At 42.5% G+C, this 14,295-nt stretch overlaps 2 protein-coding genes across 4 annotated transcripts in view; one reads left to right on the forward strand and one right to left on the reverse strand.

Moving 5' to 3' along the window:
- The window catches only part of marchf1 (membrane-associated ring finger (C3HC4) 1), a 14,896-nt gene extending 4,358 nt beyond the window's left edge, over window positions 1-10,538 (forward strand). For 2 of the 3 annotated variants that reach the window (XM_086295353.1, XM_086295355.1), the window contains exons 2-8: window positions 2,644-2,694; window positions 3,783-3,856; window positions 4,880-5,698; window positions 5,852-6,032; window positions 6,145-6,289; window positions 8,597-8,641; window positions 8,735-10,538. In XM_086295353.1, the coding sequence (XP_086151479.1) occupies window positions 2,644-2,694; window positions 3,783-3,856; window positions 4,880-5,698; window positions 5,852-6,032; window positions 6,145-6,289; window positions 8,597-8,641; window positions 8,735-9,051 (1,632 nt within the window). In that variant the 3' untranslated portion in view covers window positions 9,052-10,538. The remainder of the gene's footprint in view (window positions 1-2,643; window positions 2,695-3,782; window positions 3,857-4,879; window positions 5,699-5,851; window positions 6,033-6,144; window positions 6,290-8,596; window positions 8,642-8,734) is intronic. The other variant, XM_086295354.1, reaches the window with a different exon arrangement.
- Window positions 10,205-14,295, reverse strand: tma16 (translation machinery associated 16 homolog). The gene is made up of 7 exons (XM_086295356.1): window positions 14,184-14,295; window positions 13,995-14,098; window positions 13,671-13,708; window positions 13,487-13,571; window positions 11,263-11,411; window positions 11,119-11,161; window positions 10,205-10,915 (listed from the first exon to the last, which is right to left on the reverse strand). Exons 1-7 carry the CDS (start codon window positions 14,184-14,186, stop codon window positions 10,726-10,728), a joined length of 612 nt encoding a protein of 203 aa, XP_086151482.1. The 5' UTR covers window positions 14,187-14,295; the 3' UTR covers window positions 10,205-10,725.

Here is a 14,295-nt window from a genome sequence, read left to right on the forward strand (position 1 = left end):
GATAAGTTGTAGCAACTCACACATGACGTGTTTTGGAACTTTATCTATGAGTTAAGGTTGGTCCCAGATGTGTTTAGCCTAGCATAGCACAAAGACTAGAAGCAGGAGGAAACAGTTGGCCTGGCAGGCTCAAGTCTGTTTCCTGTTGATTTCTTTTTTGTTGTTTTAAGCAATGTTAAACACTATTTAGAGCAACAGAATGCAAGAAGGAAAATGGTATTAATCGCCCCATCTATTACTTTTTTAAAATAATAAAACAGCACATACATGTCCATGCACGTCTTTTCCAAAATATATTCTAGTTTGGTAAAATAAATCAGTTTTGTTGGAGAATGTCTGCTTTAGCCCACTGGTTGTGTAGCTGATGTTGGTTGTGTTTTGGGGGTAAGCATTAATGTTAATGGAAAAAACTCCAAACAAAATCAAGATCTCATTATTTCCTTTCATAGCTGTAGTCTTTGATCACCCACTTCTGGGGGGTTTTTTTGTTTGTTTTTTTGACGCATTAGAGGTTTACCACAACACGGAAACCAACCTGACTGGAAGGAATTACACGACTCCCAGGCATCAGTAGTTGTATCTTCTTAGAAATACCCTTTTTATTATGAAACTTTGGAAAGATGATGTGAGTAATTATAACTGGTCACATACATGTGAACACGTGTCCATCTCCTCTAAAAGGCAGAGGAGTGTTTGCTTTGACTCCAAGCAGGGCTGCACTGATTTAAAAGTGGCCATCAGAAAATCCCTTGATCAGCTTAGATGATGCAGTTCTCTGCTTGTCAGTGTCTCTTATTTATTTCAGTGATTTTCACAGAGTGTACCTACAACTGTGGCTGTGTATGGGCTGATGCAAGCTCAGGTTTTCCTATTTTATGTCAAGTATTTAAAAAAATAGATCTATGGAAAAACCACGCACATTTAACATTCCAACTTTGAACTCCACAAACATCCTGTAAGATACATAAAACTTAACAAATCTCAGCCCTTTAAAGTGTCCACTTTCATACTGACAGGTGTTATAGATACTCTATAATATATGACATTAGGATCAGATGGGTACTGGTTTTGGGAAAAGTTGCAGTTACATCTTTGGTTTTAGGATTTATTGACAGAAAGGAAAATACAGCCAGCTTTATCCATGATGTCCATTGTCCTTTTAACTCCTGCCAGTTCATTCTCCACTGCCCACCCACAGCAGTAGCAGTCAGTTGGTAGGTTATTAGCTTGAGCTCATTGCATGTATGATACTTAAAACAGTATCCAACAAATATCTGCAACAAAGCCAGATTTAATCCCATAATGCAGGTGCAAAGGTCCATGTGGCTGAGGATGAAAGCGAACCAGAAAAATAATTGCTCGCTGTGACTGCTTCGGTTCATCTGCATTACTTATTCAGCAATCTGTAGCTTTCCCAACTCACAACCAGCTGATTTCATTTGAATTGAGCCATGTTGTTGATGTGGTTCATACGTAAAATAGAAGCTAGGTTTCAGTGATATGATGGTAAGAATTTTGGGATCAGGACAGATCGAAAGTGTCTGGAAAATAATTTGGCACCAAATTATTATGGAGAAGATATTTTCCTTCTTGGTGGTTTACCAGCTGGTCGTCACTTGGTAGCTCCCACTCACCACCATCTCATTGGTAAGTAAAGCTGCTGCAGGCCACAGATGTCTGCTGGCGAAGCCCAAGGTCTAATAGGTGAGTTCAGACAATCAGCGCTCAGGGCAGATTCTAGAAAAAGTGCCTTAAGTTGCCTTTAAATAGAGACACATTGCAGAGCAGCATCTTGTGCTCTTAGCAGGACAACCAGGTAATAGGATTGGCTGGCTTTAGCTCAGGTCACAATGAAGCAGCAAGGCCATGAGGCTGTGCACGACTCTTGATGCTGGATTTTCATCGGTAAACACAGTAGGACTGATCAGCGCTGAATACCTGCTGGTGTTAAAAGCAGCTTAGTTTGATTATTGGAGTTTTGTTTTTATTGCAGATTTAAACTTTAGTGTCTTTTCTACAAAAACAGACACATTTCTCACCTCGCCTATTTTTGGAGGTCTTGGTGTTGGGTGGGTGGGGGCACGGGGAAGATTTAAACTTTAGTTTGAACGTTAACAGCATGCCTGATGTGTGTAATCATTTGATTTAAATTATAATGATTGCAGTTTGAAGGTGAAGCCGCCAGGTGATTTAGAAGTTATTGCTAAAGCTATTATGCGGCATTCATTTCTCAAAAAGAAAAGAAAAGAAACAAACAAATATAAATGAAAAAAAAAAACCCTTTTGCTGCTTTTCTGTGCATTAATATTCACCTTCCTGAACTTGACATGGGCATATTTGAGTAGTTTAAAAGACTTTATCTATCATTATCATACACAGAAAAAAAAAAAAAAAGCAGCAGCAGCTCTGCAGCAGATTGCACTAACACATATTCGGGTGAATCAGCCATTAGCTGAAGTCGACACAAGGGCTGTAAAATATTGTTCCAATATGATTTTATGGTTCTGTCTGGTGTTGTGTGCCAAAGAAATCATTGGTTTAAAAGCCTCAGGCTCCACAGCTGCTGCGCACTATTAAAGCATCACATCCTTCAGCGTGTTTATTGGGCTCTAATGATTTTCTGTCTCTCCATCTCCCCTGCAGGGGAGGAAGGCACCTGGGCGCTCAGGGAGTCGATCCAGCAACATCTCCAAGGTAACTGTTAAATATCGGTGCTTAAAGCATTAAAATTAAGGTCACAGTTCATAGTGTACGGTAGCATTGCATGGGAAAGCACAGTTTGATGTACGAGAATGTGGTTAGGGTGTGTGTCACACTTAGAGTAGAGATGGATGTTCACAAAACACCAAGTGCACACTGATGCATGACTCACACAGAGTACTCAATTTTCATTTAAGGTCCATTAGTTCAGATTTCTCATATAAACATCAATCATCATTTGAAAAGCTACAGATCACTTTTTTTTTTATCACATCTATAAGTCTTTTCTATTTTTTTTTTCGCACGGCCTTCAAATAAATAAGGCTCGCTACTCTCACGCTGGTTTTTAGCAGCACTAGGCAGCTGTTTTTAACAAAAACAACATCACCGGCTGAAGACTGTCTTCAGTGTATTCCGATGAATCATCTGAGACTAAACCCGATTTGAAAGTAGAAATCATAACACGGAAGTTAAGTTTTTTACATGACCAGAAGTGCAGCTCAAATAGCTCTAGTTACTCTACTTTTGCCAGAGGCGGAAATAAGCAGTTTTTTGTTCACATATTAGCTAAAAGAGCTTCAAAAAGCAGCAGCGATTTACAGTATAGTATGGGTGCATAAATGAGGTGCAACCTACTCAGTGTCACTGATTATTGAATGCAAGCACAGTGGAAGAAAACTTTTTGCAGTGTGTAGGAGAGAATCTAAAAGCTGTTTTCCCTCAGAAATTAATGATTCACCTTCAATCTTATTGTAGTATTTTATATATATCTACTGTCTATATTTTATGCATTAGGTAAGTTAAATTGTCAGTACCTACAGTAAGAGTTACAGTAAAGGGTCACCCACATGACAAATGATAGTACATTAAGGAGTATGTTTGATACTCAAATCTTAGGGTTTGGGGTATTTCAGGAGTACCTTCTACAAAAAATAAATGAATAAAAAAATTAAAATGCAACCACATTTGAGCACCAGTAAACATTTACTGGCACCTGATTCATAAAACAATGTGTGATTGGTTGTTTAGTAACTCATAAGTAATTGTAGAATGCACTAAATAGAGGATGTTGGTGGTTGCAGGCTAGCAACTCGACTGCAGGGCTCACTACAGCCTCAAGGACATCCATAACACCATCCGCTCAGGACATATGCAGGTAAGATTGGCTTCTCTTGCAGTTACAGTTACCTGGGAAGAGAGACTCCATTCCTTGACTATCTGCAAATATCTGTTAAGACATCTCTTTTAAAGCCAAGAGCAGCCAGCCTTCTCTCTGTGATATTAACATGCACACTTCTCTTCTGAGTGGGAGACTGAATTAGCATGGTCGGCTGCACCCCAAGGGCATAACAAACTTAAAATGTGTGCTGTGGCGCTCCCATAGTGCAATCAATGGGGGGGAGATGACTGATTGCAGAAATGGAAACCTTCAGCTTGTTATACCCACTGGTGCCGTGTTGGCCACACTGACAGGCTCAGTCCTTTGGCTTCATGGTCGAAACAAGCCTGTGTGTGTGTGTGTGTGTGTGTGTGTGTGTGTGTGTGTGTGTGTGTGTGTGTGTGTGTGTGTGTGTTAGCACCTTAATTTGCTGTCCTAAGTTCAGTCCATGTCCACTGCCTGCTTGTTTGATTATTTAGTCTGATCATAAGCTGTAGTTTCCATTCTGTTTCCTATTATCCATTTCCTGTTTTGCAGCGGCAGCTTCTGTCCAACTACTCTCAGCTTCAAATGAAACAGAAGCTGTGTTAGCAACCTCTAATAGCAAATAACTCTTTGTTATCTACATTAATTAAAGAAGAATGAGATATTCTGTGATCATAACGTGTTTCCAAGTATAAGAGAGAAATCATAGGCAGCCCTAATTCTGTCACTTAGAAATTAATCTGAATGACAGCAGAGAATATATAAAGAGAAGTGTCATTTTACCGTAAATACACCAGAAAGCCTGAAAAAGAAAAGAATCAGTGTTGCAATGGTGTAAAGTCCAGTTACTTGTTAAGTAATCAAAATCAAAAATGGTAGCATAAATTGTTACTAGTAAATTGACTAAACTTAATCTTTAAAATCATGCAGCTATGTTTCAGCCCATTGCTTTAGTTATGACAGATTTATGTTTTTCCATCTTGTTTCACTTTATTTCATCTCCATCTGTGTGTGAATGTGTGTGTGTGTGTTTAGTTCTGGACAGCTGACCCGCTTAGAGGAGGATGTGTCTGAGTCACGCAAACACAAAAAGCACACGCACAACTCCTCTGCAATGACGGTCACTGGCACCACTCTGGGCTCATCGGCTCAGGCACAGAAAAAGCAGGTGAAGCGACGTCACCGCCGCAAGAGAAGCAGCTGCACGGCCATCGACTGCGTGGAAACCAATGGCAAGCACGACCACAGCGACCGGAGCCTCAGCTCTGACCGTAGTGAGCTGGGCGAGAAGAGGGAGCACTCCTTCAGGAACCGGAGGGATCTCCCGCCTCGCTTCCGGTGCACAGGTGCGCCGCATTCAGACTCCTCTGAGGATGAGGCGTGCCGCGAGAGCCGAAGCTGGAGCAAAGAGAAAGCCAGAAGAGCGCGCCGCCGCAGCGGGAGCAGCCGGGACAGGGAGGTGATAAACCCACACAAAGGAGGAGAAGACAAAGCCGAGATCATGGAGCTGCAATCTGTGGGCTCAGATGAAGGGAAAGAGAGTCAACCTCTGATGGAGGACAGCAGCGGCCTTAAGAAGCGCCACAACCACGGGAGCTCAGTGAAGAGAGACGGCCATGCATCGCAGAGGGATCGATCGCAGGGCAGAGATAAGGATACGAAGAGCTACAAGTCACAGAGCCCAAGAGGCAGCTCCTCATTGGCCGACGACGGCGAGGAGCTCATCACCAAGAGATACCAGGAGAAGGGTTCAGGGGGCGGGGATATGTCAGTGCCCACACTCCAGAAACACTGTGGTGCGAATGGGAACACACCGCATCCCTGCTCTGACGACTCTGAGCTGGAGGTCTGCAGGTTAGTTACATAAGTGTGAAAACTGATCATGTACTGACCCCAAGTTTATCTTCATTGCCCAGATGAGGCCAAACAAACAAAGACAAAGAGAGGCACTAAAATAAAACAGTGCAGAGACTGCAGGTCATTTCTCCTCCTTCTGTCTGTGTGCAGGATCTGCCACTGTGAGGGGGACGACGAGTGTCCGTTGATAATGCCCTGTCGCTGCACGGGAAGCCTCAGTTTTGTTCATCAGGCCTGTCTCAACCAGTGGATCAAATCCTCCGACACTCGCTGCTGTGAACTCTGCAAATTTGACTTCATCATGGAGACGAAGCTCAAACCTTTAAGCAAGGTACGCCGCACACACTTAGGTCTTCCTGAAAAGCGTTAAGCGCTGAGATATGCAGGGCAGTTCTGAGCGTGTTTCTCTGTCTCCCTCCTGTGTTCGCGCCTCTTTCTTCCAGTGGGAGAAGCTACACATGTCGAAGAGCGAGAGGAGGAAGATCTTCTGTTCAGTGCTGTTTCACCTGATAGCGATAGTGTGTATGTTGTGGTCGGTCTACATTCTGGTGAGGAGAACTGCTGAAGAGATCCGACTCGGAAAGAACGGTCAGTGCTTTCCCTTCGCCTCCCCGCCGCTCACACGCCAGAGTCAGGCAGCATGCAGTACGGTCCCTGTGGTGTCTCCTTCACTGTTTGCATGTCAACACGTGTGTCCATAGTTACATGTTGGATACTATTTCTCACCACATGTAACATAAACAAAAAGCCTTCTTTTTTTATTATCATCTACTATGATCAATGTGTGGATCTATATTTATAATTATAATTAAATTGTCTGCTGATAGTTTGTCTTTTTTAAATGAGAATTATAATTGAATGTCACCTTTCACCCACTTACTTCACTTTCTTTTTCTGGGTGTGCGTAGCGTTTGTTAATGCACCCTATGAGCCATAAAATCCCTCAGATTTCATATTCACCTCTTCTCTTATAGAATAACCGACAAATACACAGAATTAGTAAGAACTCCTAAAATGGGTGCATTAATGTGTGGGTGTTGTTTTCCTTTTCATTGATTCATTCATACAGATGGCATGAGTGAGTGGAAAGGAGTTTCCACTCACTCACACAGAGTAGGTTTAACTTCTTTAATGTTTCTTTTCTGGTGTAGTCAGTTACTTATGGCCGGTATTGATGTGGGTGGAATGGATTTATACAGGATTGTAACCATGCAAAGTGTATTAGCTTCAACTCTACTGGTACAATATGTCAAAGAATACAGTGTGCATAATCCACTCCCAACATGCCCCCACAGCACCCCACAGGGTACCTTTAACCTGCAGGTATGCCTGACTCTGGTTAAGTGATTTTAAAAAGTTTCGCCTGTTTGGGTATATTAGGTACATTATACATTAGGTGTTTTACTGTGATAGTCGTCCCTAAACATTAGACACATTAGGCGTCCTGCTCTAGTGTGGAAGACGGACTTTGCTTTTAGACATCCTCTGAAGAGTTAACTTTCAGTTTCTCAGACAGTTTATAACATTTGAAAGTCTCAAAATAAATGTGTGAAGCTGCTGAACTGAGCATGTTTAGCAATACTTGTGGTATGTGGCCAAGTAACTACATCGCGCTTGCCATATTCACAGGCCACTTTATTAGGTACATGTGTTCAACTGCCAATTAAAAGAAATATCTAATCAGCCAATCACATTGGCTGGTTAGATATGGTCAAGATCATCTGCTGATGTTCAAACTGAGCATCAGAATGAAGAAGTAGGGCCATTTAAGTGACGGGACGCCGTCATGGTTGTTGGTGCCAAATGGGCTCATCTGGGTAGTTCAGAAACTGTTGATGGACTAAGATTTTCCCACACAACCAGTGTGCAGCGGTTCTATGGAACGAAATTCCTTGCTAATGCCACAGATCAGAGGAGATGGGCCAGACTGATTTTGTCCCCTTATGAGAACAGTATGCACATCTCCTGATAACGCACCATGTCACACAATGTTCAAATCAATGTATTAACTGTACACAAATGGCCTCCACAGTCACCAGACCTCGGTCCAAAAGAGCAGCTTTGTGATGTGGTGGAACGAGAGATTCACATCACGACTGTGCAGCTGACAAATCTGCAGCTACTGTGTGATGTTGTTGTGTCAATATGGACCAAAATGTGTTTCCGGCACCTTGTTGAATCTGTGCAACGAAGAATCAAGGCAGCGGTACCTAATGAAGTTGAAAGTCACTGTTAACGAATATAAAAGAGCTTTTAGTTTAATGTGTCATTTTTGTGTTTCTGGGGAAATTAACATTTACTGAAAATGTTTCAATTTTCAAGTTTACAGGAAGTTATTTTGACAAAGGTGACACATTTTTTGGTAATTCTAAGAGAAACACCTACCAAATTTATTGGAAAGTGAAACCCAAAGACCAACTGTCTGCAACAATAAGGTTTCAGATGTTATACTTCAAAGACAGGAAGGTTCCCACTGCAGCCTCGGAGTATAATCTCAACAACATAATAATAATTTTTTAAAAACAGCCGGATGGAGAAAACCACTTGGAAACTAATGCAAAAGTAATTTGCATGGTACACTACTTATACCTGAAATCTGTGAGATGAACACTCTCAGGAATGTGAAGATGATGCGATTGTTGATCAGTATCCTCTGATCCACGAGTTATCCTTCAAGTCACAGTTAACACCCCTCAGTGCTCTTCTACATTCATGGTTGTGTTCAGTGGTGGTGTGTGTCGTGTTGTGTTTACGATGTAGGACGTAAGAGTAGATGCAGAAAAATACATATGACCTATAAAATCATAAGCATTAATATTTAGAGTATTTCTACAGTGTTTGCACAATAGAATATTTTCTCCAGAGATTAAAAAGAGAAATCGCTCTTGATTGCAGCCGAATTATGGAGAGTTTCTCTTCTGAAGTACTATACGCCGCAGGGTAAGCACAGCTCTGCACATGCCACCATCTTGACCCCTCACACGTCTGCGAGGGGCACTAACAGCTGCTGTGTGTGTGTCGGTGTCCTTTCAGGTGTGCTGGAGTGGCCCTTCTGGACTAAGCTGATTGTGGTGGCCATTGGCTTCACGGGTGGCCTCATCTTTATGTACATCCAGTGTAAAGTCTACCTGCAGCTGTGGCGCCGCCTCAAGGCCTTCAATCGCATCATCACTGTGCAGAACTGTCCTGAGAAGGACCTGCACAACCCCCAGGCCCGGAAAAGCACCATCGCCAATGGCAGGCATGAAACCGTGGAGGTGCCGGTCAGCCAGGCCCCAGCTCCGGCAGCTCCGATGGACTCTGACATGTCAGTGGAGGCTGCCGTGGCGCCGGCGCAAAACCCTGTTTGACTTATCTCCTCCTGCTCCGAGAACAGTCCCTAATCCCACTCTGCTCATGGTAATGTCAATGAGCACAGTGAGATTTGGACTTGTGCAGTGTTGTAATGTTGTTCTCAACTCCAGTGGGTGCTGTTGGACAAACGAACTGATCCAGTCCTTCGGTGATCCAGAAAAGTTGGGGTCAGAAGGGCTTCACGAAGAAAAGAAGAGGGGCAGAGTGTGGAGAGAGGACAGAAACAAAGCCATCGGCACAGAATGCTCGTAAAGACCGTGTTTTGTGGTTTACCGACACTATTTTATCCCAGTATGCACTTTCTCAACCTGCACTGATATGAGTTAAAGATGTGAACACTCTGCAGATGCTCATCAAAGGTCTCAGTATGTTTCAAATGAATCACGCATATGACTCGTAATCAGTCCCCACATCAGCTGACACTGTCACACATCCACAAGGCGGGACAATTAATAAGCTGCTTCAGCTTTTACCACCCAGCTTCTCTGACCTGCTTTCACTGATGCTGCCACTGTTCTGTGAGGGGGACTTGCTGCTGCTCTTGCTGAGAGCTGGGAAGTCCCAGAAGAGAGCCTACACAGTCCTGATTGGCCCAGCTGAAGCCTCGCATGAATTGTAGAATCAGAGATGCAACATTGTAGCAGATAAGGGCTACTCTGAAACGCTCCAGATTCAGTCACTGCAGCCACGGTGCTGACTCTGAGATCTGTAACACATCTGTGCCCCTGGTGTTCACTGAGACTTCTCCATTTAGAAGTTGAGCTGCTGTCGTATTTTTGAAAAAAACATATGGACCAATCACTTTACATGAAGTGCAGATCTATGACCCGCAGACACACTACTCAAAAGTTTTTAATGAATTTGGAAAAGTTGTCAAAAGGGAGAGTGAGGCAGGATAAAAAAATACAATAGCTTGAGTTTGTTTTAAACCTGCCTGATCGGGCCTGTGTGACAAGCTCTGAAGCATACTGAGACCTTTACTCTCCTTTTGGACAATCAGGTCTTCAGACACCAAAGAGTCAGATGTTATAAGTAGAGAAACAGACCGTAAACTGAACCTTTAGCTCAGTCGGAGATCTAAAAACGTAATAGTCTGAAAGTTATCGTCAGATTATTTGTTAAAATAGAAAGTCTACAGTAGCCCAGTCGTTTGCAGCTTCGGAGGTCCTGAGCTGGACAACCTTTATTTATATGTCGATGTAACTAGAGCTTTCATGGTTTCCCCCCATTCATGTTTTTACATTAGATTATGAGCATTTCTCTTGATTCGAACCAACACAAAGTCGGCCTACTCAAAGCGACTGTTACTCACACATGACCACTTTTATAGTCTCGATTTGGTTTCTCACCTCACAGAAAATACAGTTTCCTCTGTGTCTTAAACCCACCGCAACCGCTATTTTCTAAATAAAACAGAGCATTCTGGTTACATGAAACGCATATTTGTTTGTGCAATAAATGATGAATGTAGAAACCTCTGAAAGGCTGGTGTGAAGTCACTGAGAAACTTTTAGCAGGAGTTCAGACTGGGAAAAAAAAAATCTGACTTTGCTATTTGAGGCTGTAGCACCATCTCGTGGACGGTCCAGGAATAGCAGCAGCATTTTCTCACACATCACATTAAGTGTGCTGAAAGTCTTAATACTCCAGCAGGTCCAACATGAAGAGTCTCAGTGGGAGTCTGAAATCTCATCCATTTGCTCACTGTCCAAATCGCTTCCATCTTCCTCATTATCATCATTCTCCTGATTCTCCTCGCCCTCGTGTTTCTCCTCTCCTTCCTTCTTTGACTCTAAACTTTTGTTCGAGACCTTGCGCAGTTTAATATTCGGAAGTTTCTTCAGGTCCCCAGTCCACTCTCTGCAAAATTTAAAAATGCAACAATACTAATGACCAGTCTTCAAAATCGAATCATTTCAAGTTCAGACTTAAGAGTCCATGTATGCACTTTTATCAGCTGATCAGCCAATCCGTGAAATGATGGAAGCTGAATAATTATAACATCTTCTCAAACAAAGAGAAACAAGAGGTTGAGTTTAGCTCATTAAAGCTCGTCCACTCACCTAAAGGTCTTCAGATGTTTTCCGTTGATGATGTCGGGGATTTCTGAAACACCGCAGCAGAGGATCAGACAGTTTTACAGCCAGAGGTGTCTATAAATTACTCGTTTCTTTTTTATTTCTTTTTTTTTAAAAACGAGGACTCACCGAAACCGACACCCTCAAACTGTGCCCGCTCTCGCTCGATGGTCTGTTTGATTACGGCCTCTCTGGCGCCATGGAGACGACCCTGCCGACCTTTGATCCCATTCATGAGTTCAATCTGCTCAAGTTCAGAGTCAAATCTGTGGAGGTATCTGAAGACAGAAAACATACTACTGTTCATACACTTTGTTGCTTCATTTTATTTTAGGATACATATACAAGTATTTCATGAGTTTAAAACACTTTCATTGGGGGAAAAATAAAATTTATGCATAAAGTCAATGTTTACAGTATTTAACCTTCTTCTTCATGAGATCTGCAGTTCTTTGTGGTGTGCTGGATATCAGTGTCCGGGAAAAATCCTGACTGATTGCGATTCATTCCTGGCTCATCAGTGCTCCAGGTTCATCACAGGTTCTGGGGTTCTGCTTGTTCACGTTCAAGGACTGTAACTAGATTATGGTGGCATTAGGATCTAGGTAGTTAATTTGATGATCTTCAGGCCGCTTAATTACCATTTTTTCCTCGGGACACGGTGCTCCTTTGTGCTGGAAAATGCAAAGATTGTCACCAAACTGTTCTGGGAGCGATAAAAGAAGCTGGTCTTTTAAGATGTTTTTATTGGCGACAAACTGATCGACTTGGGAACACAATCGGGATTTTCCCCTGACATGGATATCCAGCACACCATAGAGAACTGCAGAAGTTATGAAGAAAAGTCAGTGCTGTAAATTCCTTGCTTAAACTGTTATTTATGTGACCACAAAAGACTCTGAAACTCATAAAACACACATATGATTGATCTGTATCTTCGTTTCACATAAAAAGGAATACATTCGAATAAAAACTGCACAAAATTAACGCCACGGCTCAAACTTTTGGTTGTGATTGTTGAAGGTGATGGTTTCTGTTTATAGTCGGAGTGGAACCGACCAATCATGGTAGAGGGGGTTGGGTTCATGCAGGCTGGAGAATAAAACGAGGGCTGTATTAGGGCTGCCACGATTACGTCGACTATCAAAATTGTCGACGACTGATTTAATAGTCGATGCGTCGTTTGAAGCTTTGTAAGATCACAAAAGACGCAGGAATAAGTAGTAAGATTTAAGAGTGTAATAACGGACTGAAACAGAAGATGGCACCGCTGCATGTACAAGGATGGCAGCTGCCGTTACACCCCGAAGAAGAAGTAGCTCTGTCCCAGAATTCATAGCGCAGCCCAGCTCAGTTTCCAACAATGGCGGCAGCTAATTAGTTTTAATATTACTCTTTCTGGGTCACAAAATGAACGTTTAACATATTTTCAGGCGAGAATGTAGCTGTGTAAACCTCAAATATCTGCTCAGTTTATCAAGACACCACATATTTTCAAAAGCGCGCCGACGTTTTCGGAGACGTCTGTTAGCGAATAGCTGGATAGCTAGCCGGGGGCAAGGCTAACTAGAGCCTGTGAGAACACCGAAATCGTTTTCAAACCCACCGCCGTCTTTCGCTACTCAGGTTAAACATATATAAGTCACTGAGATAACTTAAAAATGTTATTGTTTGGCTTTTTTTAGTATTTTATTTGTTCCTGAGTAAATCGGTTTGGCTGAGATTAAAGTTATAGTTTTTACACAGCTGAATAAACGTCAAGCAGACAGCTGATTATCAGAAGTGTGAGATGCTCCAGAATTTACTCCAGTGTCCTGTTATATTTTAGATAGCAAGGAGTTTATTAAACTTCACCGAGACAATCTGCAAATTTCATTAAAATTTAATAAACTATCATCTTGTCTTTATTTTTAGTTAGCACAGACCTTAAACACTTAAAGCTGTAAGCTAATGATAGTTATATAAGAGCAGATGCTGCTGGTGCAATAAGCTGTAGTTTTACGTCCAATGGATGATGATCTGATTAGTCGACTAATCACAAAAATAATCGGTGACTAGTCGACTATCAAAATAATCGTTTGTGGCAGCCCTAGGCTCTATTTGCCCAAATGAAATCATCACCTGCTGTCTGATGACATGTAGCGTTTTGTAAACAATGGCCAGCTGATGGATGATGAAGTCTCAGCCCTGAAAACATGAACCACTCTCACCAGAGACTGGGGCAGCTCACAGACTGGCTGATGGGCTCACAGTTTAATGCATGTACGGGCTCTCTCTCTCTTTTTGTTTGTGCACTTCCAAATGAAAAATAATGTACTCCAAATTCAAAATGAACATAAGCCCAGAGCCAAACCTCTCAATGATGTCGCAGGCGTCTTTTTTTGTGTAAGTCGCCTTAGCTGGATCCAGCTCACTCTGAAACCACAAGAGCTTCTCACCTGTGATTGGAGATACAAGAAAAAAAGGAAAGAAAACATCAATAAACACCTTTTTCTTTTTTGCTCTTGCAATAACATGAACGAAAAGCTTGCTCTCACCAATGTTGCTTAGACGAGTAGCTTTCTCAGTCTTTTGCCTGCAGCATCAGAAAGAAACCAGTTAAACCTCCTTTAAATCATCACACAGACGCTGTTTACTTCACACAAGAGGTTAAAGAAAACTGTCAAGGCAGGATGAAGTGTCTCAATCAGCCCAAGTTACATTTAATAACATGTCCCTGGAGCCACGCTCGTATTTGCATCTGCAGACTCGCAGCGCGGAGGCGGAGACATGGCAAGAGTTTAACACAATGCTCAAATGTGAGGCTAACAACATGCTATTGATTCGTTAAGGTGAGCTGATCTCTGCGGCCATCTACAAACCTCTCTTTCCTCCTAAGTCTGCACTCCTCTCGGGCCATATAAGCTGCCTTCCGGCTGTACGGATGAACCACTTTCTCCGCAGGTTTTCCCCTCTGAATCTTCGGCTAAAAAACACGACGAGCTCCGATCATTTAGAGGCCTTTTATTAACGCTACACAAACAGAAAACCCCACAGTTCAACATACTCACCATTTTAACTGTGGAAACACGTGTGCTGCGGGGTCTGTTGACAGCTGGACCGGAAGTGGTCCGTCTTCAAATTAAATCCGGACGTCGTGCGGGGAAACTAGAGAGGTTCCTC

This window comes from Aulonocara sp. 'chitande type north' Nkhata Bay, linkage group LG6, assembly GCF_057382095.1.
Source record: "Aulonocara sp. 'chitande type north' Nkhata Bay isolate Kocher_YH1m ecotype deep benthic linkage group LG6, A_spYH_male_GT1.1, whole genome shotgun sequence".
Lineage (NCBI taxonomy): Eukaryota > Metazoa > Chordata > Actinopteri > Cichliformes > Cichlidae > Aulonocara > Aulonocara sp. 'chitande type north' Nkhata Bay.